This window comes from Takifugu flavidus, chromosome 4 (assembly GCF_003711565.1).
Source record: "Takifugu flavidus isolate HTHZ2018 chromosome 4, ASM371156v2, whole genome shotgun sequence".
Taxonomy (NCBI): domain Eukaryota; kingdom Metazoa; phylum Chordata; class Actinopteri; order Tetraodontiformes; family Tetraodontidae; genus Takifugu; species Takifugu flavidus.
Genome location: NC_079523.1, coordinates 11,253,837 through 11,265,971, shown reverse-complemented (window position 1 = coordinate 11,265,971; position 12,135 = coordinate 11,253,837). Strand labels below are relative to the sequence as shown.

General features: G+C 46.0%; 3 protein-coding genes and 1 long non-coding RNA gene across 4 annotated transcripts; 3 read left to right on the top strand and 1 right to left on the bottom strand.

The window, feature by feature from the left end:
- The first annotated feature begins 213 nt into the window (after positions 1-213).
- On the top strand, positions 214-828 carry LOC130524386 (uncharacterized). Its single transcript, XR_008950133.1, has 2 exons — positions 214-372; positions 602-828. It is a non-coding gene; the product is annotated as an uncharacterized LOC130524386 (long non-coding RNA).
- A 3,558-nt stretch (positions 829-4,386) lies between these two features.
- On the top strand, positions 4,387-6,428 carry LOC130524385 (N6-adenosine-methyltransferase TMT1A-like). The gene is made up of 2 exons (XM_057030480.1): positions 4,387-5,089; positions 5,908-6,428. Exons 1-2 carry the CDS (start codon positions 4,595-4,597, stop codon positions 6,139-6,141), a joined length of 729 nt encoding a protein of 242 aa, XP_056886460.1. The 5' UTR covers positions 4,387-4,594; the 3' UTR covers positions 6,142-6,428.
- A 143-nt stretch (positions 6,429-6,571) lies between these two features.
- Positions 6,572-7,721, top strand: LOC130524384 (N6-adenosine-methyltransferase TMT1A-like). Its single transcript, XM_057030479.1, has 2 exons — positions 6,572-7,071; positions 7,347-7,721. Exons 1-2 carry the CDS (start codon positions 6,574-6,576, stop codon positions 7,581-7,583), a joined length of 735 nt encoding a protein of 244 aa, XP_056886459.1. The 5' UTR covers positions 6,572-6,573; the 3' UTR covers positions 7,584-7,721.
- atf1 (activating transcription factor 1) lies at positions 7,619-11,931 on the bottom strand. The gene is made up of 7 exons (XM_057030478.1): positions 11,764-11,931; positions 10,185-10,307; positions 10,015-10,112; positions 9,809-9,933; positions 9,527-9,709; positions 9,287-9,444; positions 7,619-8,753 (listed from the first exon to the last, which is right to left on the bottom strand). Exons 2-7 carry the CDS (start codon positions 10,305-10,307, stop codon positions 8,613-8,615), a joined length of 828 nt encoding a protein of 275 aa, XP_056886458.1. The 5' UTR covers positions 11,764-11,931; the 3' UTR covers positions 7,619-8,612.
- Positions 11,932-12,135: the final 204 nt, after the last annotated feature.

Below are 12,135 nucleotides of genomic sequence, written 5' to 3'. Positions count from 1 at the left end.
ACCAGTTTTTTTCTCTCTCTCTCTCTCGCGCTTCCCTTTTTGTGTGTCCGCCTGTTTGTTGATGTGCGTTGTCTCTCTCTCTCTCTCTCTCTCCTCTCTCTCTCTCTCTCTCTCTCTCTCTCTCTCTCTGTCACGCTCTCAGAAACATTTCAGCCACCTCCTCCGCTCGTGCCCCCTCTCTTTTTTACTCCTCACTTTCTCATTGGCCGAGAGCCCCGCGTGGAGACGGCACATTGGGCTCGTTCCACATTGGAATGCTGGTAAAAGGCTTTACGACATGTGCGCGCGGCACGTGAGCCGAGGCTGTCCTACTGACACACATTTTATGCAAATGAGCTGCCGCGGCCTTGGGATTAAACAACGGCAAAGATGGTAAGAAAATTTAGGAGGGCTCACTCCTACACGTTTACAGCTCTGACAGGGAAGTAAATCAGCCACACGATGGAAGGGTAGATTTTAGACACAGTATGTAATATCTACACTATCTTTTACCACAAGTTTTAGGAGTTCGTAAAGGTCTACCAGAATAACTGTTTATTTTATACCTTTTCATCATTTCATAACATATGGTTAAAATAATTTACTGCGTGTTTGTGTTTAGGCTGGAGTAGCTCAGACTGTATTGGGAACTGCACTGAGAGCCCTTATCTAAATTGTGCTGTTGTGTTTGTTGAGCATTGCCGTGAAGCCTATGAGCGAGGTACTGACCGGCAACATGTTGTGACACATAATGCTTATTGATGTGTTCTTTGGATGTTTGCGTACGCTCATGCCTGTTACTAACAGATTGTAAAATTAAATAAAGATGCCTCTGAAATTAATCAAGAATGCTTCTCGTCTTACTTTTGTTTTTATTGCAATAATAACCAAATGGTGAGAATTATTTGAATTGACTGACCATATCTGCCGTGTTACGAAAATGACAAATCATGAGTTAAATATTTTGGGGAAAACCTTTCTATTCTATTCTATTCTATTATACCTTTGTCATTGCTCTATAAATGTCTTTAGGTATCTCTTATGTTGTGCATTTCTGCATCAATAAATTACCTTTAAAGTTACGTGCTGTAATTGGCCGCCATTCTGTTCTCATCGCATCCATAGACGATCTTTGCGGGAAAGCGCTGGCACGTGCAGAGGGGGCGGTGCTCACCGTGACCAGCACCCCCCTCCCCGCCCCTCCCTCCTCCGTCACGTTTGAGCTTCTCTTGTGTTTGTCGAAAGCTGAACAGAGGCTGCAGATTGGCTGAAACACAATGAATGTAGGTCAGGAGGTACTTGTGCGCACAACAGCGTCGCAGAAAAGCCCAAATGTGCATGAAACCTCGGAGGAAGCCATTAGAATCGCGCCCGGTGCGGGCACACGCATATTTAGGTCACAGGGGTCCACTGTCGGTTGGTTATCGATCAGTTGATCCCTCATTGTTCACAGTTCCACGGTTAAGACACCTGCAGTGGCAAAGAGGCCACAATGTCATCGTGTTCTCACCATCTCACCTGTTCTGCCTTTCAAAATGTCTTCCATTACAATAAAATTACGGCAATTTCACAATATTCTTTTTAGCTATTGAGCATTAGCAAGGATGCTACATTTTGTTATTTACATTTTAGTTGTACCACCTGCCTCTTTTTGGTAGACATGTCACCTATTTTCGCCTCAAACCTGCTGCTCCGGTTTCCTCTGCCTCACAAACGAGCAATTGTTGGTCCGGATCACTGATATTGTCCTACTTTTTTGCATTTCCTTGGCAAACAGAACTCAAGTGATAGTCCAAACAATAATATCAACCCACAGCCACCTACAGTATGAAGTAAACAGCAGCTGCTTCTTTTAAATAAACACTGTGGTGCACGCACGATGACCTCATTTCACCTTGGTTAACAGCAGTACATGTTCTGATGTCAACAATAGTGCTGAGGTTTTTGTCTGACCGATGCGGCGAACAACAGGTTGTAAATTATGGAGTCTCACATCAAATTTGTGAACCACAGTGATGACGTAAAGTCTCTTTTTTAGTTGTTTTTCCTTTGCTGTTAATTGTACATGCACAACAATAATAGACGGTAGAGCCGATGTTCCATTTTGGAGTTACCCCCCTTTTAAGACAAACAATTAGCAGGATACAGTTAAGTAACTGTTTAATTAATAGCATGAACTCTTTGTCTTTAAAGTGGACTGTATGGCACCAGCTACAATTTAAAAGATGCCCAGTTTCATAAAAATCAGCATCAACACTAACTAGACTCTAGTTAAATATTGTACACTCTAGTTACTTGAGTGTAAGATTTTAATAAAAACCTCACCACATGAATTGTTTTAAACCTCCAGGCAATAATCAAAGTATCTCTGGCCCTGGCTGCTGTCATCATGACCTCAAACCTGAATCAACATCAGTCCGAAAAGCAATATTTCCATGTTTTATTTGCATTTGTCTTTATCTACTTTAAGGACATGTTTAGTCGCCTTTTTTTGTTGTTTACATGTTTTTCTATGAGAGAGATCACATCAAACGCTAAAACCCAGACTGCTTTTAAAAGCCAACAGTATATTGATAGATATAGATCATGATTGTCTTGTCTCTTTAGGTTTGATGTGTTCCACACTTTGTAGAATATCATCCAGCAGTTTTTGCCAAAGCAGCATTATTATTAAATTCTGTTTATGTGGTCCGTCTGCAGGTTCAAGCTGGCTTACAGTCAACCCCACTGCTGTTTATAACCATCCCATTTTATGGGTTTTATTATTGGTTATTTTTATTGATATTACTGAGTGATTCATGAATTGTTCTCTAAGATGATTGGCCAGGACTATTCATCCTGTTAGACTTTAATGAGTCAAACAGGTGCAGAGTTCCTGTAAACATTAACCTACTTGTGATGCTGTCATTATCATCAGGGCAGCTAAAATATGATGAACCTGCCGAACCACACAAACTCCAACACTCATGGTTACAACTACAAATGATGAATTATGAGAAAAATAACTACAAAAAATCAGCAACTTGTATACGTTTCCAGTGGTGACCACTAGATGGCGACATTACTTACACAAGAGTCACTAAAGGGCAATTTTAGACTTTATCTCCCAGAAATACCAAGTTAAAGTACCCTCAAGTCTGATCAATAGGGTTTTTTGTAATGAACAGTATATGTGGAAAATGTTGACATTTTCAGTATTTTGAGATTCTTGGTTCAGTACTGATACTTGATGTGAAGCTGAAACTCTTCTTTGCTGTTCTAAAAGAATCAACAGTGTAGTGTAGAGTACCCTCACGCCTCCGCCTGACTCTCATTGTGTTGCACCTGCATGCCCAGGAGCTTTGCCTAAAACACACAGCAGTCTGTTCCTGTAATATTGAACGTTACTTAACGGCGTCCCCGACTGTTCAGTGACACACATTCAGGCAGAAGGATGGAGATCGGACCCTAAACACACAAAAATCTACACATTTCTACACAGCTGCATCACAGATGCCCATCACAGATAATCTGAAGGCTTCTGATGTTATCCAGATTAGCTTCTGATTGATTTAACAGTGAGCTCGATCATAGATTGAGGAGCACTGCAGTGACGGCTGATGGAGTTTTCCCTTCTGGAACTTCGCCACAGTGACCAGCAGGAAACACCTCTCTTTTATGAGATTTCCCAGTTTGATCCGACGACCAGGGCAGAGTCCTCATTGTTCTGCCGTTTCGTGGAGGCAACTGTGCTCCTGGGAACGTTCAGCGAAGCAGAAATTTTGAATTCAGATCTGTTCTACAGACCTGCAGCCAGGTCTTCAGACTGGTGGCGTGGGTGTTACTCTCAGACCTTTGGGCCACGAGGGCTGGGATCCAGCTGGGATTTCTGCCCTGACAGGTGGACATTGTGTTCACCTGGGATCCCACTTTTACTTGGTGAAACCTGCTGCTCGGTAGGACAGAAAACTCTTTTGTGAACTGGATCTGGACACCTGTGTCTCTCCAAATCAGGTTGTGTTTCCCTCAGGGGAACCAATTCAGTCGAACCGTCCCATCATAGTTTTTAATTTCTGAGGACGTTTGATGCTTCGCATCCCCGCAGACGGCAACAACATCTGATGGTCTGGATTCCATCATCCGTCGAGTCACAGAAGCGAGAGTTCAGCCTGATGTGACCTCGCAGACCAACAGAACCTCGCAGGTGGGTCACAGATAGAGAGAATGCTCCACATCCAAAGCTGTACTTGCTTCCATCCTCCAGGGGAGACGGAGACCACGCTGGAGGCAGCAGCAGCTGAAAACGATGCACAGCAGAGACCACAGAAGAAGAAAATTAACCATTTGTCTTCCTCTCCGCCACCTTATAAATCCAAACGGGACGTGAAAATAATTCGAATCTTTATACATGTGTCTCATAAGTGTAATTGCAACAGATCGAATGCATTTATGGCTTTTCTGTGCCGAGCAGGTTCAGCTATCGATCACCAAATGATCAGAAATCTAAATTACAGACGATTGCGGGTGTTGTCCTGCAGCTTTTAGTCGCCGCCCCCTCCTCCGTCTGCTTGGGTCCAGGAGGGGCCACGGTTCGCCTCGGAGTCAGCCGACACGCGGACGTCCACGCACTGTCAAGATGACTCTCCTGATGCAGGTCTGCACCCTGGTGGTCAACGTGCTGTGCCTGCCCCTCCATCTGATCCACGCCGTCGGCCTCTACAAGCTCTACAAACATGTCATGCCCGTCTGCCTGTACCGAATAGCCAAGGTGTACAACAAAAAGATGCACGACAAGAAGAAGGAGCTGTTCCGGAGCCTGGCCGAGTTCAAGCCCCCCGGTCGCCAGCTGACGCTCCTGGAGATCGGCTGCGGCACCGGGACCAACTTCCAGTACTACCCGAACGGCTGCAAGGTGATCTGCACCGACCCGAACCCGCAGTTCCAGAGGTACCTGACCAAAGGCATGGAGGACAACGACCACCTGACCTACGACAGGTTCGTGGTGGCGTCCGGGGAGGACATGGGGGCCGTCCAGGACAACTCGGTGGACGCGGTCGTCTGCACCCTGGTGCTCTGCTCCGTGGACGACGTAACGCAAACTCTGCGTGAGGTTCACCGCATACTGAGACCCGTGAGTCACAGATCGACGATTAAAAACAAACAAACAAACAAACAAATCGACGAAATCATAGAAATCTATGTTATAACATGTATATGCACGCCATTGTTGCACCAGTTCACTATCACTGGGACAAGTATTACGTAACCCTCCATACTGGTGGGAGGTTGGGCAACAGCGAGCTATGATAAGAATATCTATAACTGGACTGCTTTTATAATCACACTACACCAGAAGTGATGAACTGTCATGGAAACACCCAGCTCGGGGTGTGAGACATGTTTTTAAATAGGTTTGTTGGACCACCAGCTGGAGGCGGGAGTGAACTGCGGGGAACTGTTTTTTAATGCTGCTGTTGTCTCCCAGTTCTTTTCAGAGGTGACAGAAACGGCGAGAGCCTGAACATGACAGAAGCGCGCCTGCTCAAATATGTGAAAGGTCGCACGCATGTCAGTCGGCGCCGTGGCCCCTCTGAGCATCGACTCGGCCCCCGAGCTCCGTCCAAGCCAGTGGTCTCTGATTTGGACCTGTTGATTTAATAATCACAAAACAGATTTCGCTACCGAAACAACCTGAATTCTGACTCTACATTTAATATCAGCATCTAAGAAGCAATATTTATTACATTTTCTTGAGCTTTTCTGTCCCTGATATCAATCTGGACTTTTCCAGATTCAAAATAAACAATCAACCGATTAATAATTTACAATAACAGGCTTGTTACACTTCATCTTTGCCCTGCTACCTTTGAAAGATCCATTCATCATTTCCTGAAACAAACCGAAAGCTTTGACAGTTTAACCTCTGACAAGATAACCTCTGCTCTGCAGGGTGGCGCCTTCTTCTTCATGGAGCACGTGGTTGCCAACCCCTCCACCTGGTCCTACTTCTTCCAGCATGTCTTCCAGCCTGTCTGGTACTACTTCGGAGACGGTTGCCTGGTCACTCGGGAAACCTGGAAAAACCTGGAGGCGGCCGGATTCTCCGAGCTCAAGCTGAGGCACATCGAAGCCCCGCTCATGTTCATGATCAGGCCTCATGTCGTGGGCTACGCTGTGAAATAGACCCCGATGAGAAGCCTCCACTGACCCAGCATCTCTGACGAGAGTTTTGATACCAGTTTTATTTTTTTATCAACTCAACCAGGCATAGAACATCGGTGATAACGCACAGTTGTAGCTTAGCATGCGAGTGAAAACCCCACGTATTAACTTCTTTTAATCACTCTCTAGATGATAGATACATCGGGGCTTTTTCCCTTTTCCTTGCACAACTGGTGGAATTGTGTTTTACTCCCCATTTGATGTTCTTTGACGTTGTGTCTTGAGTAATTAAAAAGTTGAACAATGTTTATGGGTGTTTTTCCCGATAGAAGGTTTGGGCGCCATCGTGTGGCGAGTGTTGGGCACTGCCTCCTGGCATTAAGAGGCATAATCTTATAATCTCCTCTCTGGAAATAAACCAAGAAAGGCTCTGATTTCACCCCAAGAAGCAGCATGAAGTCGTGTTTCATGAACATCTGCAGGTGCGTGTGTGATGTTTTGACTCTGCCGCTGATGCTGATGCAGATCTCGGGTCTGTGGGCTCCGTACAAGCGGCTCTTCCCCTTAATGGCCTTTAATATCACGTTTTCCTACAATCGCAAAATGCACAAAAACAAGAGGGAGCTTTTCCGGAACGTGGCGGCCTTCGCGAGCGCAGACGGTACCCTTCGCCTGCTGGAGATCGGCTGCGGCAGCGGGGCGAACTTCAAGTTCTACCCGGACGGCTGCACCGTGATCTGCACCGACCCCAACCCGCACTTCCACCAGTACCTGCGCAGGAGCATGGACGCGAACGCGCACCTGACCTACGAGGAGGTCGCGGTCGTCTCTGGTGAGAACATGGAAGAATTCGAGGACGAGTCCGTGGACGTCGTGGTCGGCACCTTGGTGCTGTGTTCGGTGCAGAACGTCCCGCAGGTCCTGCGGGAGGTCCGCCGCGTCCTCAAACCCGTGAGTCTTAATGGGGTGCATTCAGGGGCAGTGGGAATATCTCGTTTAACACTCCTCAAACAAAAAAAAGCCATTTGAGCAGCTCGGACAGTATCAGGCGTTTGCTTTAGCAGATCTTCCTTGGAACTGTTTTTATCCTAATCATACTTAGGAAAAATATTGTTTGTAAAATGTTATATTAAGCAGCCTAGAAGCAAAATTTCCCAGGTACATGAATGCCTCTCGTTGTAATCTTATTTTCCTTGGAAAATGATTCTAGCTGTGTCCGTTTCCAGGGTGGTGCCTTCTACTTTCTGGAGCATGTGGTCTCAGATCCCTCCACCTGGACCTACTTCTTCCAGCATGTGCTGGAGCGCCTGTGGTTCTACCTCATGGATGGATGCCGGATCACCAGAGCCACCTGGGCAGATCTGGAGGGAGCCGGATTCTCCCAGATTCACCTACAACGCGTCGATGCCCCAGAGGTCACTGTGCTGATCAGGCCTCACATTATGGGATATGCCATTAAGTGACACCATCGTCTGAGAGAGCAATCATTGTGCACCAATTGCGCGAAAATATATTTATTTATTACAGAATCTGCAACATCACTGTTTGTTCTCCTCTGCCCTCCCAACATCTACATAATAAATATCAACCTGGACACTGTGCTTTTCCCGCTCTGATTGTCACGGTAACTGTCGAGCAACAACCAGACTCAGTTTCTCACTCTTGACTCCAATTTGCCACATTAGAAGGGAAACCATGGCGACGTGCAAACGCCGCCAGCTGAAATGTTACTGTAGAGGAAGGATGGCAAATATTCAGCCAGCTCCAGCAACACCTGTGCTTGACGTTGTGGCCGACTGTGGGATTCCATCGGAATGACAAATGTCTCCTTGATGGGGAATGAGGGGAAATGCTGTTTTAGCTAAATAAAGAGGAATAATGTCCATGTGGAAATCAGTTGTTAGACAAAAAAAGGAGATTCCAAAAGCATTAAAAAACAAAAACACACAAACAAAAAAGGGACACATTTTGAAACTTAGATTGAAAGGAAAAGTTTTCAATTCATAATTTGAAACCTCATGGAATTAAAACTGTTGCCATCATTCAGTAATTTTCATAATTTCCTGGGCTTTGCCCTGAAGCGAGGCGCTCTGTCCCTGCTGATATCCAGAATAACAGGGCAAAGACCTTTCATGTCGATGCCACGGCTGCTACGAATCCTCTGGTTGACACGTCACAAGCACAAGATTCTCTCACGTTTCTACACAATAACAGGAATTTTCTCCCCCTTGTGGCAACAAACAAATGATATCGACTGTTTTCGCGAGTGCAGTTGTGATGATGAAAACCATCACATTTTGCTTTATAAAAATGTAGGTGGATATAAAATGCCCAATTTCTTCTTGTTTGAGTCTTTCTATTGAGGACACAACTCATTTTCATTAAACAGAGTAAAAAAAAAAAGAAGAAAAAAAAGGACCTCAGCCTGTAATTATGTTCCCAGAAACCCAGTTCATGTCCAAAAGGCTGCTCTCATCACGCCAACATGATGCTCATCCCGTTTTGACGCAGTAAAGGTCCTTTAACGTTTTCAACTCTTCGATCAAAGTCTTGTTTTGGTTTTCGAGAACGGCTACGCGGTTCTCCAGACACTTCACGTACTCCTTTTTCTTCCGTCTGCACTCGCGGGCGGCCTCTCTGGAGGGAGGGGAGAGAGAAGTCACTATTGTGAGGGTGGGGAGGTTCCTACGCCAACGAAGATATTCAACACAACACGCGGATGGAATAATGAGTGAAAAATAATAATAAAGTCCGCTTTCAACGAGGACGCCGATTCTGGGGACGTACAGGACGAGACCTGAGGGGGTCTTTCTGAGTCCCTGAGAGAGCTCGGGGTTCAGGTTGTGGTTGGGCTTGTTAGCATGTTAGCTGGATGTTGGTCTGTCATGGCGGTGCTCGAAATTAAGGGAAATCTGGGCTTTATTAGTTGGAACGTTAAGAGGTTGAACCCCACCCCCACCCACAGTCTCTCCTTCACCTTTAGAAGCCTGCTTACCCCCCCACCACACACACAGCTGACGCTGTTGCTATGTTCTTCATGGAAAATCAAAACTGATTCTCCTTTATATTGACTGATTTAGTCATAGTGTGTCATCAATGAAAAGGGCTTTGAGAAAAGAAAAAGTTGAATCCCATAAATAAAGATCCTGGAAAACACAGCGGACACTTGCCTGTTTTTGGCGAGCCTGATTTCTCTCTTCACTGTTGGATCGTCCAGCTTTAACTGAGACAACCCGACGGGGGAGTTGGTGACCACGGTCTGAGGCAGCGAGCTGGAGGCGGTCGCTGTGCGGATCTGGTATGTTTGCAGCTCTCCTCCTGCACCTGAACACAATCACACGCAAAACAACGGATTTAATGGAAGGACACAGGAATATGTTTGTGTAGAAGGTCAGATAGTGCTCACCTTGAACCACAACTTGGTTGCTGGGGACCAGTATCTGCTGCCCGTCAGGTGTCTGGGCGTACTGGAGCACCGTGGTACCTTGTTGACTTCCACCAGAGTTCGCCATGGTAACAGCCTGCAGGCCATGAATGCCTTCGGATCCTGACGTTGCCAGCTGGATCGTACCATTAGCAGATATAGCAACTGGAAGCATCAAACAGGAGGGAGGAGAACAGGGCTGATTAAAGACCGCTGCGTGGTGTTTCTGAGCCTGCTGTTTCTATGGTCGATAGAGGCTCTTACTGTACTGGCCGGTGCTGGTCTGGTAGATGGAAGTTGAGGGTACAGTAACACCTGTGGAAGTTGGACTGTTGTTCTTCCCCTCAGCGTGGGCCACCTCTTCAGACGAAAGCTCGTTTAGGATTTTTCTACGCGTTTAGGAGAGTCATACTTGTTAGCATCAACCGGAAAGTGCTCATTTGCGTTTGGTCTTTTCTTGTGGTCTTCACCTGTACGAGGGCCGTCTTGCTAGGATCTCTCTGGTTTTCTGAGTTGTCGCCCCGCTGTCCGATGAGTCCTGAGAGTCTTCGCTGTCTGATCCAGCAGCCTTAAAGCAAAGGGCAGGATGATTAAAGCGCATCAGCTGCAACTGTTGACATAAAAACGTGGCAGGTCTCACCTGGGCCGCATGTCCATGAGGAGACTGGATGACAGATGGCTGTGCAGACTGGATCACTCCCTGAACCTGGAACTGACCTCCGGGCAGCTGAACAACAGCTACAGAGGATCCACCCAGTGACATCTGCAAACACGCAATAAAACAGATTAAAACCTATAAAAGAGTGCCCAAATGTGTCTGACTGCTTCGAATTTGCGTCCTTTCTCCAACAGTAAAGGGGGGAAAAAAAGAATATGGCTTCAGCTGGGGTTCCCCCCCATCTTTAGTCTTACTTTGTATTGGTTCCAGTTTTGAATCATTCTGTGCTTTACGTCCTAAAACCTTAGAAGTCAGCCAGGAAGTCTTTGTGAGCTTAAAAACCTCCTCGTCACAGCACTTCCTCCTAAACAGGAGATGGCTGCAGAGGCTGCGGTCTGCTTAGAAACCCCCCCCAGCCCAAAAAACCTACCCACGCCACCGACTAATGAGAAACCTGTGTATGCACACCTTTCTGGGTTGCAAGGCACCAAAAAGAGCAAAAGCCAACAGCATATTATTAATTAATTTGACTAATTATTAGGTAGTAAAGAGATACCATGAAAAGAAGACAGCAAACAAAAATGGCCACTAATAATAGTGAGTATGTGGTGGCTCAAGTTTGTCTAAATGCTATAAAAATCCCAGTAAAAATCCTCAACCTGCCACTTAGGTGGACTTGGCTAATGACAGTAAAAGCACCTTCAGCCATAACTGTGTTTAACATGGCCATAAGGAAGAAAAGCATTCATCAAACTGCACTTTTTATATTATATCTCTCTTTTTACCTGTTGGGCTATGTGTGGGGCTGAGAGGTGACTAGTCTGGGATTAAGGGCCAGTGTTTGTATTACTGCTTAATAATGGCTCTGAGGTCAAAAACACGCACTGTGACCTCTGCACACGTTAGATCCTGATAAACCTTCCCCCAAACCAAAAAAATCAGAGCACAGACTTTCTCATTTATAATCAGTTTCATTAATAATTAATGTTTTTCGACCCGACTTTCGCTGGGATCGTATCGTGTTATCCAATAGGACCAGAACGCGGGGTAAGAATACGTAGCTAGGCCCAATAATCAGCAATGGTAACTTTTCTTTCACTCTTAAAGTTTTATTATTGGCTTCTAAAATGCGTGGCTTTTACTGTAAGTACAAGAAAAAAAGCTAAAGTTAGCGCTGGAGTCCCGCGCACTTGCTCGAATGTTCGACCTCGGAAACACCTTCATTGCTAGTTAATGGAAGCTAGCGTCTAGTTTATGGAGGTTTGCCGATCCCAAAAATTCAAAACCAGCATACTCTCGGCGGGCTTAAGGCAGAACAAGTTTCGTTAGTCTGGTCCACATGATGTGTGAGCTTTTGTCTCAATGGGTAAATATGTGTATCTGTCACTGGCACGCAAGTAACCGCGTCAAAAGACGTCAGCGATACGAGGAGCCATTAAGCTAACTACACCTTCCCTTCTGGTGAAACGGCGAGGAGTTGACGGCGCAACAGCCGCCATTACTGCCACAGAGGAGCAGTCAGACCAGCATGAAAAGTACCGCCGGGCCGGGCACAATTTACCTTTCCAAATTTCCGCGTAACTGTTCTGGTTCACGGCGTCACCCACTGTGCGCAAAGCCCCTGGCGAGAAAAGCTCTGGAAAAGTTACTTAGCAGCGACGGCTAACAGCTAAAAATACAAAGACGTCAGCTGTTTAAAAAAAAAAAAGAATCGCTGACCAGTTTTTTTTTCTCAAAGGAAGTGGGCGGGGTCGCGCGGCAAAGGTATTACGTAATAGCGGCCTGGAGGCTTTGTGATTGGTGGAGAGAGTTTGAGCCGCTGGTGGAGCCGAGGACGGAGGAAATATTAAGAGTTAGGAAAAAAGAACCACACTTTGGAACATGCTGACAGATTTCCTCCAAACATTTGTAAGCGATCATGCTGTAACTGGCT

Coding starts and splice junctions, on each gene's coding strand:
- LOC130524384 (XM_057030479.1), top strand. CDS start 6,574: ATGAAGTCGTGTTTCATGAACATCTGCAGGTGCGTGTGTGATGTTTTG. Junction 7,072..7,346: donor TCCGCCGCGTCCTCAAACCC/GTGAGTCTTAAT, acceptor GTCCGTTTCCAG/GGTGGTGCCTTCTACTTTCT.
- LOC130524385 (XM_057030480.1), top strand. CDS start 4,595: ATGACTCTCCTGATGCAGGTCTGCACCCTGGTGGTCAACGTGCTGTGC. Junction 5,090..5,907: donor TTCACCGCATACTGAGACCC/GTGAGTCACAGA, acceptor TCTGCTCTGCAG/GGTGGCGCCTTCTTCTTCAT.
- atf1 (XM_057030478.1), bottom strand. CDS start 10,307: ATGTCACTGGGTGGATCCTCTGTAGCTGTTGTTCAGCTGCCCGGAGGT. Junction 9,445..9,526: donor CAACCAAGTTGTGGTTCAAG/GTGAGCACTATC, acceptor GATTGTGTTCAG/GTGCAGGAGGAGAGCTGCAA. Junction 8,754..9,286: donor GGCTCGCCAAAAACAGGCAA/GTGTCCGCTGTG, acceptor CCCTCCAGAGAG/GCCGCCCGCGAGTGCAGACG.